This window comes from Bison bison, unplaced genomic scaffold, assembly GCF_000754665.1.
Source record: "Bison bison bison isolate TAMUID 2011002044 unplaced genomic scaffold, Bison_UMD1.0 scf7180017864209, whole genome shotgun sequence".
NCBI lineage: Eukaryota > Metazoa > Chordata > Mammalia > Artiodactyla > Bovidae > Bison > Bison bison.
In genome coordinates, this window is record NW_011494781.1 from 3,006,579 (window position 1) to 3,028,418 (window position 21,840).

A 21,840-nucleotide genomic window follows, 5' to 3' on the forward strand; every position below is an offset into this window, starting at 1 on the left:
GCCAGAGTTTGGATTGTGTAGTAACCTCTTAATTGGTCATCCTGTCTTTCTTTTGTCTTCCAATTAATTTTAACAGCTTTTTGAGATACAATTTACATACCATTAAGTTCACCTGTTTAAATAGTGTAATTCACTGGGTTTTTTTTTCTTTTAGTATATTTACAGGATTGTACTAGCATTACATGTACTAGTATCATAATCTAATCTTAGATCATTTTTATCACCCTCAAAATAAACCTCACACCGGTGTCACACTCTTCATTCTCCCCTAACCATCAGCTCTAGCCCTAGGTAACCACTCTCAGTTAACTTCTTATGTAAAATATGGCTTCGCTTGTGTTGCCCTCCAACTGGGTCCTCCTTGTCCATATGATTAAGAAAACGTTTCGCATCTGAGGTTTAAATTTTTCCATGCTCTGACTTCAGCTTATTTTTCCAACTTTGACTTAAACCCTTGCACAGTCTGGATGTATAGTTCTTGCTAGGTCCACTTATCTCTCGTTCTTGAGAGTGAGAACAGGTACCTTATACCTGTTTTTTGGTTTCCATCATTCAACTATCTGAATCTGTCTATGCTTTGAGACCTAACTTGAGTGCTACCTTCTCTATGAGTCCTTCCCTGGGTTATTCTGCCTAAAATGAAGTTCTCCTTCGAACGTGAACTTTCATAGCACTTAGTATTATAAAGCCTTCTTTTGGTGTTTTATTGTATGCTATCGTGTGGGACCTCTTCTCTTGTGTTGTTCAGCTTTTTGTGTGTGTATGTTGATGATAAACTTCTTGAGGGCAGGGACTGTGACCACTTTTCCCTTAACCCCTCTGTAGCTTAGCTGAGCATATGGATGTGCACAGAAATAGTATGTAAGTGTAATGGAATGAATAGTGTTGGCATTGAGCAGAATGCTGAATTTGGACTCTGTGACAGAGATTTCAAAGTCTTAATAGATATGTCCACTTTTTTTAAAATTTTATTTTATTTTTAAACTTTACATAATTGTATTAGTTTTGTCCACTTTTATATGGCTTTGCTTTGTCTAGAGCTTGATACCACATTCTTTCATTAATCATTCAGTGAATGCTATTGGTGTACTCTTTATTCATTTCTCATAACCCATTCTTAATTTTCTAACTGCTATCATGCATCTGAATTCTCTGATCACTTTCAGCTCTGCATTATTTTGCTGTTTTTAGGACTTTCTTATGGTAGGTTAGTACATTACCACAGCTTTTGGGGACCAGTGTGGTCTGTTTGTTATATACTTTATGCAACTTTATTTCTATAGGCTGGTACTTAACCTCAGTCTCTATAGTCCCATTATTATATACTTCATGGTATATCACAGCCTGAAAATATCATGTTTTGAGAAGTTGCAGGATGATAAGCACTGTGGGAGACTGTTGCATTCCTCAAGTCACTTCATGGCTTGATTGCAAAGGTCGAATACTACTCTTGGTTTGAAACCATAGCAAGAACATTACTATGGTCTAAGTGTCAGGAGTTATACAGAAATGGATAATACAGGCATCTAGATCCTCAGGGAGTTCATGGTCTCATGGTAGAGACCAATTTAAGTACCTAAATAATTATGACAGTGTTTTGAGTATTGTAGCACAGAAGTGGGTGCTCAGGATTGTAGCAGCCCAGAGGAAGGCTTGATTTCTTTGTCACCACACGTAATTATGGTTTAGGAACTGGAAGAGCCCCTGTAAGCCCTTTGAGGACAGGATACATCTTAACTGCTTTTTTTATCCCAGCACCTAGCAGAGTCCCTGGCATATGGAGGGTGATGAATAAATGATAAATGAGTAAGCCACCTGTTCTGTGCTGTCTACCCTCGTGGCTACTAGCCACATGTGACTGTTGAGTATTTGGAATGTGACCAATTGGAATTGAGGTGTCCTGTAAGTGTGAAGTGCTCCCCAGATTTTGTAGACCTATTTAAGAAAAAGGAATATAAACTATCATAATTTATCTGAATATATGTTGAAATGCTATTTATTTGATATATTAGGTTAAATAAAATATATGATTAAAATTATCTTGTCTACTTTTAAAAAATATGAAATAAAATAAAAAATAAAATTTTTCTTTTTAAAAATAGAAAAAAATTTTGTTACTAGAAAATAAAAGATTATGTATATGTCTTATACATCTTTTTTAATTATCAACATTTTATTTGGTTTATTTTAAAAATTTATTTTATCCATCTATTTTTGGCTACGCTGGTTTTCATTGCTCCTCATGGGCTTTCTCTAGTTATGGTGGGCTGGCTTCTCACTGCAGTGGCTTCTCTTCTTTTGGAGCACTGGCTCTAGGGTGCGCAGGCGTCAGAGTTGTGGTACGTGGGTCAGTTGCCCCACAGCACGTGGAATATTCCTGGACCAGGGATTGAACACATGCGTTGGCAAGCGGATTCTTAACACTGGACCACCAGGGAAGTCCACTGTATTATACTACTGATAGACTTTTCTGATCTCATTCAGCTCTCTTAGAAGAAATTATTTGATTAAGGTTACACAAAATAGCAGAGATACCCTTAAAATTGAGATCTTCTGTGTTGGATTTCCCCTTAGTTTAATTCTCTTTTCTATGCATAAATTTGCACAAGGTAAATACATAAAATTTGAGATAAAATGGCATGAATTTGGTCTTGTTAAGGTCTTATCTTTGAACTTAATAATCATTAAGATTAATAGTCAAAAAGATTCTCCTTTCATATGTAAAGTTTGATCTCCAGAAAAACCTGCATTTTCAGTTCTCAGTTTTTTCACACTTGGTACACCTATTCCCAGTTCTTCCTTGCTTTTTGATATCTATATATACACATAGTCTCTTATTTCATTCTTTCTTAATTTGTTTCTATTAATAATTCTTCAGATTATATTAACACTTTGTGTGTATTTGGGGGAGATAAGTCTTGGCTGGTGCATGATGTGTTACATAGAGAGCTGGTGGGTTTAGTGGCCTGTACATGCATTAATTATCTCACATAATACAGTTGTGAGATCTCAGGCTTCGAGAGGGTGGTATGCTCAAGGTCACATGAGATTATTATTGTGAGATTATTATTAGTAAGAATCTGTAATTCACAGAATAATACACAGAATCTGTAAGCTGGAATTTTATAAAATGGCAGGAGGCTTGGGAGTTTTTCCTACACATGGACAGACCTGTAAACATTGGGGAACTCTGGGTTCATAGAGCTGAGGACTAATATATTAGGTAAATGCCAGAAAAAAAGTAAAAAAAAATTGATTCTAGGTTGTGTGAATATGTAGATAAGTATGCATATGTAAGTATATGGAGATGATGAAGGACAGGGAAGCCTGGCATGCTGCAGTTCGTGGGGCCACAAAGAGTCTAACACGACTTAGCGACTAAACAACAAGTATACGGGGAAAAGAGACATGGGAATAGAGAATGAATTAATGAAACAATATCGTTGATTTTGAAGACTGGATCCCCATGCCTTCTTCTTTCCTGCCCTTTTCTATCTTTGCTTTCTGACTCTTCCCATTTTTGGTAGTGGAATTACTTACCACCCTTCTGTTTTCGTCAGTTCAACCCAATTCAGTTCAAGTCAGTATACCTAAGTCCAAACGCATATTCATTAATATGTTTACAATGGTTCTCTTTGGATAGAGAGATTTGGGGTGGTTTTAAATTTGTTTTTTATTTGTTCTCGGTATCATTTGAATTTTTTTTTTTTTTTTACAGAAACATATACTAAGAAAAACAATTTAAAAAGAACAGAAAACTATTTTCACTTGGGAAAAAATCAATATGCTTGATAGTTTTCATTCCAAAGTAAACCTTTCACCCTAAACTTTCAGAATCTCATACTTGTTCTCTGCCTTACCAGTGTCCTTTCGCCTCAATTTCATAGCCTCAAGGTGAATGGCTAGAGTAAGTCAATTCCCCAAAAGCCACTGCTACATACCCCATCTCTCTGTCACAGAGGTGAGATTTCTTCTGGAAGTAATGTTTATTTTTATAGCAAAGATGTTGAGTGTTTTTATTTTTTCTGATTGTTTTTAAATAGCAGTCGCTCACAGTGGTTACATCCTGCAAATATTTTTAAATGCTTTGAATCTAAACAGTCTACCTGCTGTGTTTGTGGCATAATGAGACCTTGGTTCTTGTCCAGCTTCCTATCTGATAAATTTCCTTCCCAAATTACCCAGCAAGGGGTGAATTTATTTGTTGTCCTAGAACCTTTGAAAAGTCCATGTTTTTCAATTTGCTTTTCATTATTTATTGACCTGGTTTATGTTCTTTTAAGATGCTAGTGATCAAAGGGAAGATGTTTATATTGGAAACCACATGCCTTGCCCTGAAAACCTCAATGGTTACTGCATCCATGGAAAATGTGAATTCATTTATTCTACTCAGAAGGCTTCTTGTAGGTAAGTCAGAGTACCTCCAGATCAGAGGTCAGACCTTTTTTCCATCTTTGGTCACTGCTCTGTAGCAGGCAATGAAATGTGGACTAAAAATATCACTAAAAGGTAGTATTTATTTGCAGTTGAGTTAAAAAAAAATACATTAGCAGCATCATTTGGAAAAAGCTGGCAAGTAATATGCAAAAAAAAAAAAAAAAAAACCCAGGTGTTTATTAGGGTTTTGAGATAGGCTTAACCTTTTTAATATTATGCTGTGTATTTTTTAATATCGAACTATACCATAGACCAACATTATTTTGATTTTTAGGCGGTCTGTCACAGAGTGAGTGTGTTAAGAACTGAGAATGTTCTTAAACTTTATGGTCAAGTTTCAAATAAAGGTTTTAATATATTTCTCAAAATAAAGGGATGGGGATTAGAATCAGGTGTAATGTGAGGGATGGAGACAGAAAGGGTGTGAATCTTCAACTCTGTGATTCCAGAGGGGTTGTGTAAATAGAGCTGAGACAAAACTAGATCTCGAATTTCCTGATACTCACCCTCATGGCCTTAGTGCTTTTGCTATTCCTTGTCTGTACTGATAACACTTCTTGCTGCTGCTTCTGGGAACTTGTCTTCCACCTCTGGTTGGTCTAGTTGTCAAGGCAGTGTTTGCAAACACAGGGTGATTGGTCTTATTCTTCTCACTCCTGCCCCCTGCAGTTTGACTAGTGAATCTTTCTCTCAAGAAGTAAAAGAAAGCTTGTGAAATCAAGTCTTCTGGTTTCTCTGTTTCTTTAACTCCATTCCCCTGACTTCTCCCCAACCCTGCTCCCTCCCATTCTTCTCCTACTTAAAAAAATAAAACAAAACACTGTAAATTGTTTTAATGGTTATTAAGAGTTCTTTGTTAAGCTTTCAGCTTCCTTCTAATTGAATGGTTTCCTTGTCTTTGAAGAAGCTAACACCAGCCTCACCCCCCACCCTACCCCTTTGCTTGTACATTAGAAAAAAAAAATACAGCCATGCAAGGGAGAACAAAATAAAATCATACAGTGGATTCCTTACGCTTGTCTCATAGTGACATACATACTGCAATAGAAGTTCAGATCATGACCTCTGAGCGTGGGGTGTCTTTTAAGATACCTAAAAGGGAGGGAAGGAGAGGTTGATGTCTAAGCCTCATGAACCTATTTGCAGGGCAGTGGAGATGCGGACATAGAGAACAGGCCTGTGGACACAGTGGGGGAGGTGAGGACGGGATGAATTGAGAGAGCAGCATGGCAACGCATATATTACCATATGTAAAACAGATAGCAAGTGGAAATTTGCTGGGTGACATGGGGAGCACAACCCAGTGCTCTGTGACAACCTAGACGGGTGGGCTGGAAAGGGAGATGGGAGGAGGGGTGGAGGGGTAGAGGGGTTCAGGAAGCAGGGGACATACGTATACCTGTGGCTGATTCATGTTGATGTATGGCAGAGGCCAACACAATATTGTAAAGTAATTATCCTCCACTTAAAAAAAATGATAATGGTACTTATTTCCTAGTGTTGTTAATATATGCAAAATACTTATCACAGTGCGTGTTATGCAATCTGTATTTAATAAATAGCAATGGATGTTGATATTGACAATATTGATATTACCAGGCTATTCGAACTGTTAGGTTAGGGACTCTGTTTTGCTAACCATTGTCTCCCCAGTGCCTAGCATGCCTCCCAGTAGCTACTCAGTGAATATTTTTTGAATGACATGTGATGGTGGCCAACTCTTGCGTCTTCTTCAGACCAGAGGTGTTTCTTAAATGCTAAAGAATCTCTTTTCTGCATATTGTAACTCCAAAAAGCAGTTGATCTTTGTCTTTTGTCTAAGCATCTACAGTGTCCACAAGAACCAGGCCTTGGCATCACATGGATTTCTACTGGTAGGTGTATTTGTTTAGTAGCAGGTAAACTGTTTAGTAGCAATAAACAGGCAGGGATGAACACCCTTTAGCCACAGTCCTGTTATTAGGTTAAAATCTTTTAGCATTATATCACCATTAATTTGTTTCTTTATTGCTTTTGTTGTTGTTCAGTCACTACTCCGTGTCTGACTCTTTGCCTACTTTGTACCAAATCCTACATGGCCCTGGGGTCTCAAGTTCAAATATAACAGAGATCCAGCCTTCAGAAAAACTTAGTCTGGTGGCAGCAACTGACAAATAGTAATTTAAATGTAATACTATATGAAAAATGCTATCATACATAGATATACATGAGATGATTTGAGACTTCAAGAAAGCTCTTCAACCTTAAGTGGGAGGAGGGGCAGGTCTTATGGGGACATTTGTGCCATACCAGGAGATTGTCCTTTAATTAATTAATTAATCTGGCCACACTGCATGGCTTGTGAGATCTTAGTTCCCCAACCAGAGATGGAACCCAAGCCCATACAGAAAGCAGAGTCCTAACCACTGGACCTCCAGGGAATTCCCATGTCCTTTATTTTAAAGACAGAAACCATTTAAGGATTTAAATAAGAAAGATACGGGCAGATCTGAAAGCCATCTGGGTAGCTAGGTGAAAAATGGATTAGAAGACTGAAGGTTAGGAGCCTGTCTGTTAGTGAGGAGTGAGAGCCTGAACCAAATAAAGACTTACAGAGGGACTGAGATGAGGACATGAGTTGTAGAGAGAAAACAGGTGGTGACTCCAGAGGTTTTGGTGGCTGGTTGGGTAAGAGGATGGGAATGTGGGAGTTGGTGGAGGGTCATGGGAGGAAAGAGTCAAGAGAGTCTCCTGGGTTTCTAGCTGATGCAAAATTGAGGAGGGAAAGGAAATAGAGGGAGGAGAATGGAGGTTTGGGGGGACATGATGCACTGAGCTTAATAATGCTTGATCTCAAGTGTCTGTGGGGCATCCACTTATCTAATAGGCTCCTGGGTATCTGTGGTTTTGGAACTCATGAGACAGGTGCACATTGAAGATGTGTCTGAGAATCATTCCATCTTTAGCATTGTTGTTCAGTCGCTTAGTTGTGTCTGACTCTTTGCGACCCCGTGGACTGCAGCACGCCAGGCTTCGCTGTCCTTCACCATCTCCCAGAGCTTGCTGAAACTCTCGTGTACATTGAGTTGGTGATGCCATCTAACCATCTCATCCTCTGTCATCCCCTTCTCCTCCTGGCTTCAATTCTCCCCAGCATCAGGGTCTTTTCTAGTGAGTCAGCTCTTCTCATCAGGTGGCCAAAATATTAGAGCGTCGGCTTCACCATCAGTCCCTCCAATGGAATATTCAGGATTGATTTCCTTTAGGACTGACTGGTTTGATCTCCTTGCAGTCCAAGGGAATCTCAAGAGTCTTCTCCAACACCACAGTTCAGAAGCATCAATTCTTTGGCACTCAACCTTCTTTATGGTCCAACTCTCATTCGTACATGACTACTGGAAGAAACCATAACTTGGACTATATGGGCCTTTGTTGGCAGAGGTCTTTAGCGTATCCCATCTAATTCCTACAGCAGTCCTTCCACCCACAGGGCCTCCAGGTGATTAATCTCTCACCTTTTCAGTACATATCCTCATTGCCTCCTTACTCAGCTTAATTCCGTGGTCAGTCCTTGTAGTCCCTCCCTTGCTTCATCATGCACTCACTTGACAAAACTATCATCCTGGTTCGTTCCAGCTTCCCGCCTGCTGCATACCTACACCCACCAGGCTTTAACTGGTCTTATGCACCTTTATACTCAGCGGGCCCTGCATGCTGCCAGCAGTCACTCTATAACTGCGGTCCTTCATCCTCCTCTCCTAGATAAAATGACTGCTTTTACCATCCACCCTCTCTTCAGACTGTCAACACCTCCTCTCATCCTCACTCTCAGGTAATGATCTTGTTTCCAAGTTCAATGAGAAAACTGAAGGAGTATGACGAAAGCATTCACGGGCTTTTTACTATCACTGCCAGCAGTGTTCCCCATTTTTCTTCTTACCATATATTGTTTTGTTCATATATTTTTATACATTTATAAGCTACTTTTTATTTCTTTTATCTTGAAAGGTATTTCTCATTGTCACTTCTATCAGCTACGATCCCATTTCTGTCCTTTCCTTTGTAGAAGAACTGGAAATAGTTGTCTGTAGTCTGTCTCCAGTTTCTCACTTCCTATCTCATGAATTCACCCCAATGAGCTTTTGCTCCCCAGCACTTCACTGAGACTGTTCTTGTTGCTAAATTCATCAGTCAGTTTCTCAGTCTCAAATGGCTTTTGAATGATCAGTGGCGTCCAACCTCCTGCATGATAGACATTCTTCGCTTGGTTAAGGGATTACGCTCTCCTTCCTCCTTTCTCCTTCCTCACTGGCTGCTTTTCTTTCAGCCTTCTTGCCTGGGTCCTCCTTTGCTTCCTGGTCTCCCAGTGTTGGCGTGCTGCCAGGGCCCAGCCCTGGTTCTCTTCCTTAGTGACTCCATCCAGCATCAGGGCTTTACATGATGTACGCTGATGACCCCCAGGCCACTCTCTCAACCTGGGACTCTCCCTCTCTGCCCTTTTTCACATGAGCATCTGACACCTTAAGCTCAATAGAACCTAAGCTAATCTCTGGATCTGCCCTCCCTCTCCTAAACCTGTTCTACCTCTAACTTCTCCATCTCGGTTGATGCTGACTCCATCTTTTCTTTGGTTTACACAAAACACCTTTGACTTGTCTCTCTGTCATACTCCACGTTTAGTCATTTCAGGTGTCCTGTTAGCTCTGTTTCAGAATATATCCAGCATCTGATGACTTCTCATCATCACTACTACTCCTAGTCCAGGCACCATTTTTCCCCTCTGGCATTATGCATTAGCCTTCCTGATTGTACCCTAAATAGTCCATATTCAACACAGCAGCCAGAGTGAGACTTTAAAATAAAAGTCAGCTCTTGGCTTTCCTTTGCTAATGCCCTTCCAGCGGCTCCTTCACCTCCTGAGTGAGGAGCCCTTCGTAGGCGGGCCCCTTCACCTCTCTGTGTTGGTCCTCTCCTTCCCTTTGGCCGGCCCATTCCAGCCACACTTACTTGGACACACCGTGCACTCATGCACCCACCTCAGGGCCTTTGCACTGATTCTTCTTTTGCCTGTTATGCTCTCCTCACACTTGTCCACACAGCAAACTCACCGACCCCCTTCACATCTTTACTCACATGTCTCTTCCTGAAGCTTGCCTTGACCATCTTCCTTAAAGTTGCAGGGCTCCCTTCCTGGCCTATACCCGGCACTCATGATACCCCTTAATTCTTTCTCTTTGTTCTCTTTTAATTCTACCTTCTAACATAACCGTTTAATTTGCTTATTGTGTTTATTGACCCTCCCTCCCCTACTGGAGGATAAACAAGCCAGGGATCTTTGTTCCCTGATGTATCCCACATGCCCATCTCAGTACTTGGCACATGTCGGGTGCTCAGTAAGTAGGTTGAATATTCGAGTGAATGAGTCAGCCCATGAGGCTGTGGGCATGATGAGATTACCATGGAGGGTGTGGACATGAAAGAACAGGCAAGAGAGAACCAGATCCCTGGATCTGCCTTTAATCAGCAACAGAGGAAGTAGTGCTAACCTGGAATTTAATACTCCAGGTATTGGAGAGTATAACCCAATAGTCAGGTGCAGGAATGATGTCCAGGGGGACCTGCATGAGTGAAACATGGTCTGTACATTCTTTCTGATACTCTGACCTTTAATTTTTGAATTAAGCTTAATTGTCAACTGCGTATCTAGGACATTGTTATAGCTCCCTGTGGAACTATTTTTATTTCACTGAGCTTTGACTTTCGGCTGTTAGCCTGCCATGAAATATATTCTTTGAGAAAATCCTATGAGACTTCATTATATTGTTGAATTTATTATAGCTGTATTGTTGAGGATGATGCTCTCTGGATGAGAAAGTACCCTTTCTGGGGCTGGGGGACCAGGCTGTGTCGCTTGTGGGGATCTTAGTTTCCCGACCAGGGGTTGAACTCATGCCAGTGAAAGCCCTGAGTCTTAACTACTGGATTGCAAGGAAATTCCCGGAAAGTACCCTCTTTATATGAGGACTTATGAGATCAAGTTCCCTTAAATTTAATAAAAATAGCAACTGATTTGTTTTTTAAAAACAAATAGTTGATTTGCAGTATTAGTTTCAAGTATACAGCATAGTGATTCAGTATTTTTATAGATTATACTCCATTAAAAGTTGTTACAAAATAATGGCTATAATTCTCTGTGCTGTACAGTATACTTGTGGCGTATCTATTTTATATATAGTAGTTTGTCTCTCTTAATCCTGTACCCCTGTCTTGCTCTTCTTCCCTTCTGCCTCCCCACTGGTAACAACTATTTGTTTCCTACATTTGTGAGTTTGTTTCTTTTTTGCTATATGCATTCTTTGTTTTAATTTTTAGATTTCACAAAATAACTGGTATTATCAGTATTTGTCTGACATTTCACTAAGCGTAGTATTCTCTAGGTCCATCTATGTTGGTGCAGATGGCAGAATTCCATTATTTTTATGGCTGAGGAATAGTCCATTGTGTGAATGTGCGTTTATCCATTTGTCTGTTATGGACACTTGGGTTTCTTTAGTATCTTGGCTATTGTAAATAATGCTGCCCTGAACATTGGGATGTATGTATCTTTTCAAGTTTGTGTTTTTGTTTTTTCTGAATATATGCCTATGAGTGGAATTTCTGGGTCATTAGGTAGATCTGTTTTCAGTTTTTTGAGGAATCTTACTGGTTTCTGTAGTGACTACACCAGTTTACATTCCAACAATAGTAGTATGTACAAGGGTTCCCTTTTGTCCACATTCTTGCCAACATTTGTGATTTGTGGACTTTTTGATGATAACCATTCTGACAGCTCTGAGATGATATCTTAGTAAAATGTTGAGCATCTTTTCATTTAGCCATCTCTGTATGTCTTCTTTGAAAAAAAAAAGTCTATTTAGGTCTTCTGCCTATTTTTTGATTGGGTGGTTTTTATTGATAGTTATATGAGCTGTTTATATATTTTGGATATTGACTGCTTATCGGTAATGTCATTTGCAAATATTTTCTTCCATTCAGTAGGTTGTCTTTTTGTTTTGTCTATGGTTTCCTTTGCTGTGCAAAAGATTTTAAGTTTAATTAGATCCCATTTGTTTAGTTCTGCTTTTATTTTTTTGCCTTGGGAGACAAATTAAAAAAATATTGCTATTATTTATGTCAAAGCGTGTTCTACCTGTGTTCTCTGCTAGGTGTTTTGTGATTTTCAAGTCTTACATTTAGTTTTGATCTATTTTAAGTTTATTTTTCTGTATGGCGTGAAGAAATACTCTAGTCTCATTCTGTTACATGTATTTGTCCAGATACTGTTATTCTTTTGAACAACTGGCTTGATTTCCTTTTGTGGAGATTGTATTTTATATCCGTGATTTTATCTCTTTCCCTGTTCCCCCTCACCTCTCAGCTCCCGTCCCACTTCTTTCCTTTATCCAGTGGTTTTTAGTATATTCATGGAGTTGTGCAGTCACTGCAGTCAGTTTACATTTCATCACCCTGAGGAAACTATGCCCTTTACCCCCAAATCTCCCCATCCTCCTGGGCCTTAGCCAGCCACCAATACTCTTTGTCTCTGTAGATTTATCTATTCTGGACATTTCATTTCAATAGATTGTATTCATGCAGTGTGTGGTCTGTGTCTGTCTGTCTTTGACTTAGCATACTGTTACACAATTTATTCATGTTGTGATGTGTATCAATATTTTGTTCCTTTTTGTGGCTGAACAGTATTTCATTAGATGGGTAATACCACATTTTTTAATCCACTTACCAGTTGAAAAATAATTAGATTGTTTCCACTTTTGGCTATTATGGATCATGCTCCCTTGCATAATTGTTTGCAAGTTTTTGTGTGGACGTGTGTTTTCATTTCCACTGGGTAAATGCCTAGGAGTTGCTGGGCCAAATGCTAACTCTGTATTTAACTTTTTGAGGAACTGCCAGAATGTTTTTAAAAGTGGCTGCATCATTTTTATGTTCCCTGCAGAATCCTTGCCAACACTTGTCATTTTCTGGCTTTTTGATTCCTGGTGGGTATGCTAGACATCTTATTGTGGTTTTGATTTGCATTTCCATGACGACTAATGATATTAGTGCTTATTTGTCATTTATCTATCATTTTTGGAGAAATGTCTGTTCAGATCTTTTGTCTATTTTGTACCTTTTCCCTCTTTTTGTTAATGAGTTTTAATAGTTTTTTATATACTTTAGATACAAATCTCTTGTCAGATTCATACTTTGCAGAAATTTTCTCCTGTGGCTTATCTTTTCAGTTTCTTTCTTGATAGTGTCCTTATGTACAAAAGATTTAATTTTGATTTAGCCTAGTTTAACTTTGTTATTGTTTGTGCTTTTGATGGTGTATGAAGAAATCATACCTCATCTAAGGTCATGAATATTTACTTTCTTCTCCCCGCCAAGAGTTTTAAAGTTTTAGTTCTTGCATTTAGATCTGTGATCCATTTGAGTTAATTTTTGTGTATGCTATGAGGAAGAGGTCCAACTCTTATTCTTTTGTATGTGGATGTCCAGTTGTCCCAGCACCATTTGTTGAAAAGACTGTTTTGCATCAAATTATCTTAGCTCCCTTTCCAGATATCAGTTGACCATAGATGTAAAGGTATATTTCTGTGCTCTCAGTTATGCTTGTGATCTATGTATCTGCCAAACTGCCATTTTTGTCTGCTAGGAAGCTTAGAACCAGTATGGAAGCTCTGGCAGGTGTCTGGGCCCCCAAGGGTAGGATGTGTGGACTCAGGTTCCTCGGGCTTCCTGTTCCTGTGCTTTCGGGTTTCTTTCTTCCTATGCGTATGTGTGTGTTAGTTGCTCAATCGTGTCAGACTGTTTGTGGTCCTATGAACTGTAGCCCACCAGGTTCTTCTGTCCATGGGATTCTCCAGGCAAGAATACTGGAGTGGGTTGCTGTTTCCTTCTCCAGGGGATCTTCCCAACCCAGGGATTGAACACGGGTCTCCTGCATATCAGGTGGATTCTTTTTTTTTTCCACTCTCTGAGCCACCAGGAAAGCCCCTTGCTCTGTGTGTTTTTATTAAAAATTATTTTTCTGTAATGAAATGTGGGACATTAATAAATATTCTATCCTTAGACTTCTAATGTTTTATTAATCAGTTTTAACTGAAGGCTGGCGAATTTACACATTTCACTTCTGTCCTTCTGTCAACTAAAAAATGTGAGTTTTCTATTAAGTATTTTAAATGTTTCTCCCTGTCAAATTATCATCAGCTGATGTTGTTGGCTTTTTATTTACTCTTAATTGGAATTCAGATAATTTCTCAGATTTGTACCTACTTGACTGCTTAGCTCTGTTTCTGTCATTAACAACTTATTTTCATCTCTTCCCCTTGTTCTTTAAATGATTATATTATGTACACTGAGAAGCGTCTTGAATATAATTTGGTGTTACGTTCAGAGAACTGTAAATGTCTATAAAACTATTTATTCAGTAATCCCACTTGAAGTATCTAGCGTAAGGGATAACGCTAAATATAGAATGCACAGTCATCATAATATCCACCACACCTAACTCATAATTCTGAAAAATAGAAAATAGCCGATATGTCTAAAAGCAAGGAATAGGAATTGCTGTATTTTAGCCACTGAATGGGATATTGTGAATCCATTTTTAAATGGCAGTAACAAAGACTGCTTAGCAGCTTTTAAATTAAAGTGATATGATGATGAGTGCAAGAAGCACTTTGTAAACTAGTCATATCCAAAAGAGTGTAAGGAAATACAGTAATGGCAGTGTTTTTTCAGATGGTGGGAGAGTGCCTGATTTGCTGTTTCTGTTTATCATTCTTTTGTACGTTTTCATTTTAAAACCTGGAATTACTGAAATTTATAAATCTCACAGGAGTCCTTTTTTTCTTTTTCCCCCTTTTCAGATGTGAATCTGGTTACACTGGACAGCACTGTGAAAAGACAGACTTTAGTATTCTCTATGTAGTGCCAAGTAGGCAAAAGCTCACTCATGTTCTTATAGCAGCAATTATTGGAGCTGTACAGATTGCCATTATAGTAGCAATTGTCATGTGCATAACCAGGTAGGTAATGGCCTACAAAATACCAACTTTCAATTAGAGGTGGGTGGCTATTAAAGAATCCTGAAGCACTCAAAATAATGGGGACTTGACATCTACCAGTCTATTAAGAAGAAATCCTAGAATTAATTCTCTTAAGGTTTCCATGTAGGTCTGACCTCTCCCCATCGTGCTGCTTTAGAATTTGGTCAAGAACTCATTCCCAGGGTTACAGGCAGATCTAGGCTCAGGCAGAGAAAGCCTGAGGGTACTCAGTGGCATAAAGGAATTTTGAGATCTTAGAACTGTGTGTCCGCTTTAAGCATCACCTTCAGGGACAGTGATGGTAGCAGGATGGTCTGCACATGCGTTGAAGAGCCAGGCAGGAACTTTCTAAGTCCTGCAGAATTGACTGGGTCTTGTGCCCTAAGAATATACTTTATCTATAGTAAATACAAGAAGGGAAGAAATCAGAGGTTAAAGAAAACTGCTTTTTAAATATGTTGTCTTAGCATTACTTCATTTTCTAGAATACAGTTATAAGTAGTAAACTTTAAAATACTCTATCATAACTAAAACCATTGGGAGTTTATCATAACTGAACCCCGAAGTAAAGGACATAATTGGAGTGCAGTTGGCCTAAAAAGAGGTGTTTTCCAGGCTGAGTGGAAATATGTAAGTCAGACTGAACTGGACCTTGGAGAACTCAAAGAAAATTAAGTTTTCATCTTGTTCATCTTTATGCTTCTGAGTCTAAGGTCTTTTCTTCTTGCTTACCTCTTCTACCTCCTTTCAGTTTGGTTTAGACTCCCATAAACGTTATCTCTATACATTTCTGCCTTATTCTGGGCTGAGGGTTGGGCTATATCAAGTGTAGATATTGGCAGGCCATAATGGATTTATGGCTCTTCTGTCTGAAGTCTGGGGAGAAGCCAGACCCTCTGTGGTCTCAGCCATCTGGAGCTAAAATGATAAATCTAGCAATGATGAAAAACTCTTCTCTGAATAACATATTTTTCATAAAATACAAGTGCTGAAAGCCAGTGGACTTTATTTTATAGAACAGATGATCTGCCCTTAGGCAAGACTACTGAATATGAAATTGGGCAGTAGATTAAAGTAGGGACATAATGTTATAAAAAATAATGACAGCAGAAAGAGAACATAGAAAAAATAAACCCACCATGTAACAGCAGGGCTGCCTGTGGCTGTTTAACATGGGCTCAGAGGTGAAGCAGTTTGCCTGTGGTCCTCCAGCTAGTAAGTGAAAGGGTCTGGATTTGGATTCGGTGCTGCCTGATTGCTAAACCATTCCTCTTGCTATGGAACCACCAAAAAGAGGGGGGTCCATGTTAAGTCATCTTGGGAAATACGTTTGCTAAGTATGATCCTCCTGTGGGAGTGCGATTCAGACTTGATTTTATAGCAGTTCAGGGTTTTGCAACAGGGAAGGGACTTGGTGTGAATCATTTTCCCAGGGCATTAGTTCTGTGTGTCATCTGAAAAATTTATTGGAGAGAAAATGTGAGGTTTTGGAAGACCATTTAGGACGTTATTAGAGTAAAGCAGAAGTGGAATAACAGATGATTTGGAAGGTGAATGAAAGAAATAAGGTAATAAGGTAAAGGTAAGGAAAGATTTTGAGGCCCAGTGATTTTTAGTTCCTTAAAGATCTTAAAGATCAAAGGACGTTAGAGTCAGCGAGAAGTTACTTTGTATTCAACCCCTTCATTCTAGAGAAGTGAGGAAACTTGGTGCCCTAGGTTGGGAAAACTTCACCCAAGAGCAGAGAGATAGTTAAGCCCTTTTGTTAATCCTATCCAGCCTTTTGTCTAGTTCTTTGCCTCAATTCTCACTGTGCCATAATCCTCAGCTACTAAATTACAATTACCTTGCAGGTAGTTTTTAAATTAGTGGTGGTTGTGGTTTAGTCGCTGAGTCGTGTCTGTTTGCGACCCCATGGACTGTAGCCTGCCAGGCTCCTCTGTCCATGGGATTCTCCAGGCAGAAATACTGGAGTGCGGCATTTCTCTCCAGGGGATCTTCCCGACCCAGGGGTTAAACCTGGTCTCCTGCCTTGCAGGCAGATTCTTTACCAACTAAGCTACCAGGGAATTCAAGTTAGTAACCTCTAGTGTATATCCCATCACTCGAGTACTCTTGCCTGGAAAATCCCATGGACGGAGGAGCCTGGTAGGCTGCATGCAGTCCATGGGGTCGCTAAGAGTCGGACACGACTGAGCGACTTCATGTTCACTTTTCACTTTAATGCATTGGAGAAGGAAATGGCAACCCACTCCAGTGGGAGAATCCCAGGGACGGGGGAGCCTGATAGGCTGCCGTCTATGGGATCACCCAGAGTTGGACATGACTGAAGCGACTTAGCAGCAGCAGTTTATATCCCAAGTCCATTTGCTGCCTTCACAGACACATAGGCGTTGCCTTATATTTAACTGTTACAGTGTATTCACTACCCTCTGTCTCTATGTCTGAAGGGTCATCTCATTGAATTTATCATAGATCTCTTCCTGAGGCCTTTTTATTATGGCATTTTCACCCCTAGAATGTCTTGCTCCCTTGGATTGAGGATATTATAATTATGCACTTGGACTGACCTGCACTGCATTTTTAAGGAGTGTCTCTCCCACACAGTCCATTGCGACAGCTGTTCACTTATCCTGTGGTGACTGTTACATGTGAGGAATCTTCCTTTAAAGGGATGTTCCCACTGACACATTTATCAAGACTGCAGGAGTGAAATTTTCTTCTCTTAGGCTTGGCATCTTCTTTCATGTTGAATATCACCTTGGCCGAACCCCCTTATTGTGTAGATGGAAAAAACCCGTGGTCTCAGGAACTTGTCCAGTGTCACGGTGAGTTGTGACAGTTGAGGAAGATTGCCGTCCCTCTCAATCGGTGTTCCCATGTGTGAAATGGAGTTGATTCCAGCCCTGTCTACCTCCAAGTGTTTTTATGAGGATAAGGCAAAATTTGTGAAAAACAGTATGTAAACTGGAAGTGTTACCATCAAGCTTTTACATCAAGACAAAGTAGTGCTCTTGGAAAATGAGTAAAAACCTGGAACTTTAGGGTAGAAGTTCTTGTCTCAAGACTTTCTTACTGTTAGATTATAAAGTTCTTGCTGGAAGAGGTTTTAGAGGTTAGTCCAACTCTTAATATTTTGCTTATAGAAAAAGGGTGTTGCACAGCTAGTTTCTAGCAGAGCCTCAACTCAGAATTACTGGAGCTCATCCAGCTTCCTTTATTCCATGTTGTGTAGTGTATAGCACTTTGTGCACAGTGAGATCTGATTGCGTTTACATTCTAGTGGGCGGGCACATGGCACGACAGACTTTAAACCACTGCAGAGAAACATGCACAGAGCTGTGAGAGCAGACTGAGAAGTATCTCTTATCCCCCAAGTTCTGTCCTGGGTTTTGTGGTTTGTCCCAGCAGGGTGTCGAATGACTTCTTCTGGATTACCATCTAAAATAACTAGGCATTTCCTGTATTTTCTGATTTGAGGTTAATAAGCACATTTCTTCCTGATTTCTCCTTCATCTAAGCTGTCCTTGTCATTTTGAGGGTGTTGTCATGCTCAGGGAAAGTACATAAGCAAGGATCCTTTCTACTGTCACAAGTTTCCATGTTACCAGTCACTGTGGTTTGGTAATTGCCAGGCCAGAAGAAGGGTGGCGATTCCTCTTGGGGATGCACATGCAGTGGGAGACCCTGGGAGTGAGTTTCATTTGTGTTTACACCTGCATTGCATGTCTAACCCTCTCACCTCCCTGCTTTGTAGGAAGGACGGCAGTCTGACATGATAGTCTGTCATCAAATAGCGTCTGTTTCCCTTTCATGTGATCATATGCAATATGGCTTTCTGTGTGGAATGTGTATTAACCTGGAAACATTTGAAATATCCTAAACAAAATGACATTTTCCTTTTTTCTTGACAGAAAATGCCCTAAAAATAATAGAGGACGACGACAGAAGCAAAACCTAGGTCATTTTACTTCAGATACGTCATCCAGAATGGTTTGAACTGGTGACTTTTATATGTACACTGACCATGTGATGTACATTTATTATGTCTTTTTTTAAAGAATGGAAATATTTATTTCAGAGGCCTTATTTTTGGACATTTTTAGTGTAGTACTGTTGGCTCGTATTTAGAATATTCAGCTACAACAGTTTTGGACTGTTTAGTAGTCTTTGTTTTATGTTTTTAAATACAGAAATTGATTTCACAAATTTGTACCACATGGTAATTCTAAGACTTGTTCTTTACCCATGGAATGTAATATTTTTGCAAAGATGGACCACTTCACAAATGGTTACAAAGTCATACCCACTTCTTCCACAATGACCACAGCAAATGACCAAGCATGAACTAAAGGTAAAGATGTTTACAGATTACTTTTCTTACAAAAAAAATCTAGAAGACACTGTGTTTAGACATTTCAATGTTTTTGAGATTTATTAACTGATTTTTTAGACACTGCCTATCGCATGAACTATAAAGTTGTGTGTGTTAGATGTAAAATATTTATAAGATGTATGGACTGGAATTTGATCATTTCTCTCTTTGAAAAAATAATTCTGAATTAATTTTTAAAAGTATATGGTAGCAGTGATGAAACGGATCACTGAAAAGTAGACTTAGATGTTGTGAAAATAGTCTGTTTAACAAACGGATTGGAATAAAGCCTACTCTGTCATTTAAACTACTTTAATACACATTCATTTTTAAAGAGAGTATTTGTTTTAAGATAAATAAACCAATGGTATCAGTGTTTGTGAATAAAATGCAAAAATGATGTTAACAATTGGTGCTCTTTGTGTGAGCTTAAAAATCATCTCAGACCTCTATCCAAATTTGTTCTGTTATAATAGCTATACTAATAGGTTGTTGATGTTTAAAGATCTGAAGTGTGAGTAGAATGTGTTCAGGTGTTTAACATGTAGTTTAGGTATGCAGAAGTATGCATGTAGAATTTAAGAATATGTTCAAAATATTAATTTTAATATTCGGTTTGGAAAAGCATGTTATAATATAATGTTTTCACTATATGGCCTCTGTTTTGGTGTGTTTATTTATTGCATTCTTTGATATTGATATATCAGTGCATTTAATGTGAGATTAATGGAAAAAACAGATTTCTGTTCAAAATTCCCATTTGCTTTTTATAAATAATGCTTGAAATTGTCTAAAGGCAAAAGGCTTCACCCATCACTTAAAGTTTGCTTATTTAGTTATTTGGCTTCTAGGCTTAATATTAGTAACACGGTGGCTTTAGGGAACTTTTCTTTTTAAAAAGCTTCCCTCTTCTACCCACACAGTCTTATTTGAGCCCCTTAGTCAGTCAGTAAGCATGTTTGGAACAGCATCCAGTGCTTTGCGAGGGTTCATATTGCAGAACAGTCATGTATGGGTATTTGTAGTTACAAATACTTGACCAGCCTCCAGGGGTGGGGCTTCCAACCCTTTAAGCAACCCTGTTGCCTGTTATCAAGCTAACTTTTTGCTCTCGGTGCCAGAATTGATTGTGGTAAGACATCTTTCACTGAGAAATAATTAAAATGGAGCATAATGGGTCGGCTTCAAATGCTGATAAAATCCACCAGAATCGCCTGTCGAATGTGACAGAAGATGAAGACCAAGATGCCGCTCTCACCATTGTGACTGTGCTGGACAAAGTCGCTGCCATCGTGGACAGTGTGCAGGCCAGCCAGAAGAGGATAGAGGAGAGACACAGGGTGATGGAGAACGCCATCAAGTCCGTCCAGATTGACCTGCTCAAGTTTTCACAGTCACACAGCAACACAGGCTATGTCATTAACAAGTTGTTTGAGAAAACCCGAAAGGTCAGTGCTCACATTAAAGACGTGAAGGCCCGGGTGGAGAAGCAGCAAACTCACGTTAAAAAAGTTGAAGCTAAGCAAGAAGAAATAATGAAGAAAAACAAATTCCGTGTGGTCATATTCCAGGTAAGCTGTGTGTTTAACTCAACGACTGCAGTCTTTTGCAGCCTTTAATGGCCAGCATGTCCTATCCGAGTCCAGTGTCACGTGGTGACTGTTGTATACCTGTGTGTGGAGGAGTTCTGTATCAGCAGGGATCTCAGGATAAAGCCATTTCTCTGTTAACTGGTATACTAGCATGTCAGTGTTTTGAGCTTCTCAACCATTCCATGTAATATGAACTGTGGATCATAGCTGAGTCTATTTCTTGCCTTTGAAACTTAATATTGGTAATCCGCTTTTGGGATATTAGCCATATTAGCATGGTGCCCTCTCATAGCCTTTTAGAAGGTTAGAACTAGAAGATAGCTAAGAAGCCTCCAGTTTAAAATACCTCTTTGTTGTATGGAAGAAAAAAAAAAAAGAAACTGAGGACCTGTAGCCCCATAGTGTGGTTCTTTCCCTTGCTATGGAGAGCCTGGAAAGCCCTAAACAGTAAAATGTAAACTTTGCAGAAATTAATTTGTCTATTGAATTTTTTGTATTATAATAATGTGTAAGTCAGTTATAAGCAAAACAGTATTTCTTGATGAACAATCAGACAGTTCTGTTTTTTCTTATAGTTATACAAGCGTAGGAGTCACTTAAGTAATTCCTTGTATTTGATTATAATGTCTCTTAGCTGATTTTATATGGTAGTTTCTATGTGGCATTGTGTATTGAGCTAGTAAGTTCCTATCTTCCTGTCTTATCTGCACTTGACCCTCATGTTTTTTGAAATAGGAATGCATCCATGGCAAATGCCTAAAACCTATTATATGTTTTAAAACTGTTACAGATCAAAAGGGAAAAGCTTGAACTCCGATGGTAGAAAAATTGGAAAGTCATTATCAGTCAGTTCACAGAGGACCAAATAAATGAGCAAAATTCCACTTTCACCTACTTAAATATTTACAGTTACTGAAACATATTCTGAGTTTAAGAATAGGAAATAACAAGCACTTTCATTTTCTGCTAGTAGAATATTAATTGGTACATTTCTGGAGGGTGGTTTTGGTAGTATGTGTTAAGAACCTTAAAAATTCACAAACCTTTTGGCTTCAAAATTTCACATCAGCATGCTTATTGTATGCATAAAATCAGGAATGTGTGTGCGGATGTTCACTGGTGCATATATGTAGTGTTATCATGCTGTATTTTTTAAATGGATGGATGCCCATATGCATAGGGGAAAAGCCTAGAAGAATGAAACAAATTGAAATAGGAACACAGTTGGATTATGTAGGCGGGTATTTGTAAGATACCAGGAATGTGGGCCATTAATGCCCCAGAGGATTCTTTACACTTTAGTCAGTTCTTTGTAGCCCACTGTTGACTGATAAGGTTACACTGGAATAGTAAGTGGTATTTT

The 21,840-nt window shown here is 39.1% G+C and overlaps 2 protein-coding genes across 2 annotated transcripts in view; both read left to right on the top strand.

The window, feature by feature from the left end:
* TMEFF1 (transmembrane protein with EGF-like and two follistatin-like domains 1) overlaps nucleotides 1-14,367 on the top strand; it is a 110,626-nt gene extending 96,259 nt beyond the window's left edge. Inside the window, exons 10-12 of the mRNA XM_010844834.1 lie at nucleotides 4,284-4,407; nucleotides 6,260-6,311; nucleotides 14,331-14,367. Coding sequence (XP_010843136.1) covers nucleotides 4,284-4,407; nucleotides 6,260-6,311; nucleotides 14,331-14,336 — 182 coding nt within the window. The 3' untranslated portion in view covers nucleotides 14,337-14,367. The remainder of the gene's footprint in view (nucleotides 1-4,283; nucleotides 4,408-6,259; nucleotides 6,312-14,330) is intronic.
* Nucleotides 14,368-19,889: 5,522 nt separating this feature from the next.
* MURC (muscle-related coiled-coil protein) overlaps nucleotides 19,890-21,840 on the top strand; it is a 12,232-nt gene continuing 10,281 nt past the window's right edge. The window contains exon 1 of the mRNA XM_010844815.1: nucleotides 19,890-20,456. Coding sequence (XP_010843117.1) covers nucleotides 20,049-20,456 — 408 coding nt within the window. The 5' untranslated portion in view covers nucleotides 19,890-20,048. The remainder of the gene's footprint in view (nucleotides 20,457-21,840) is intronic.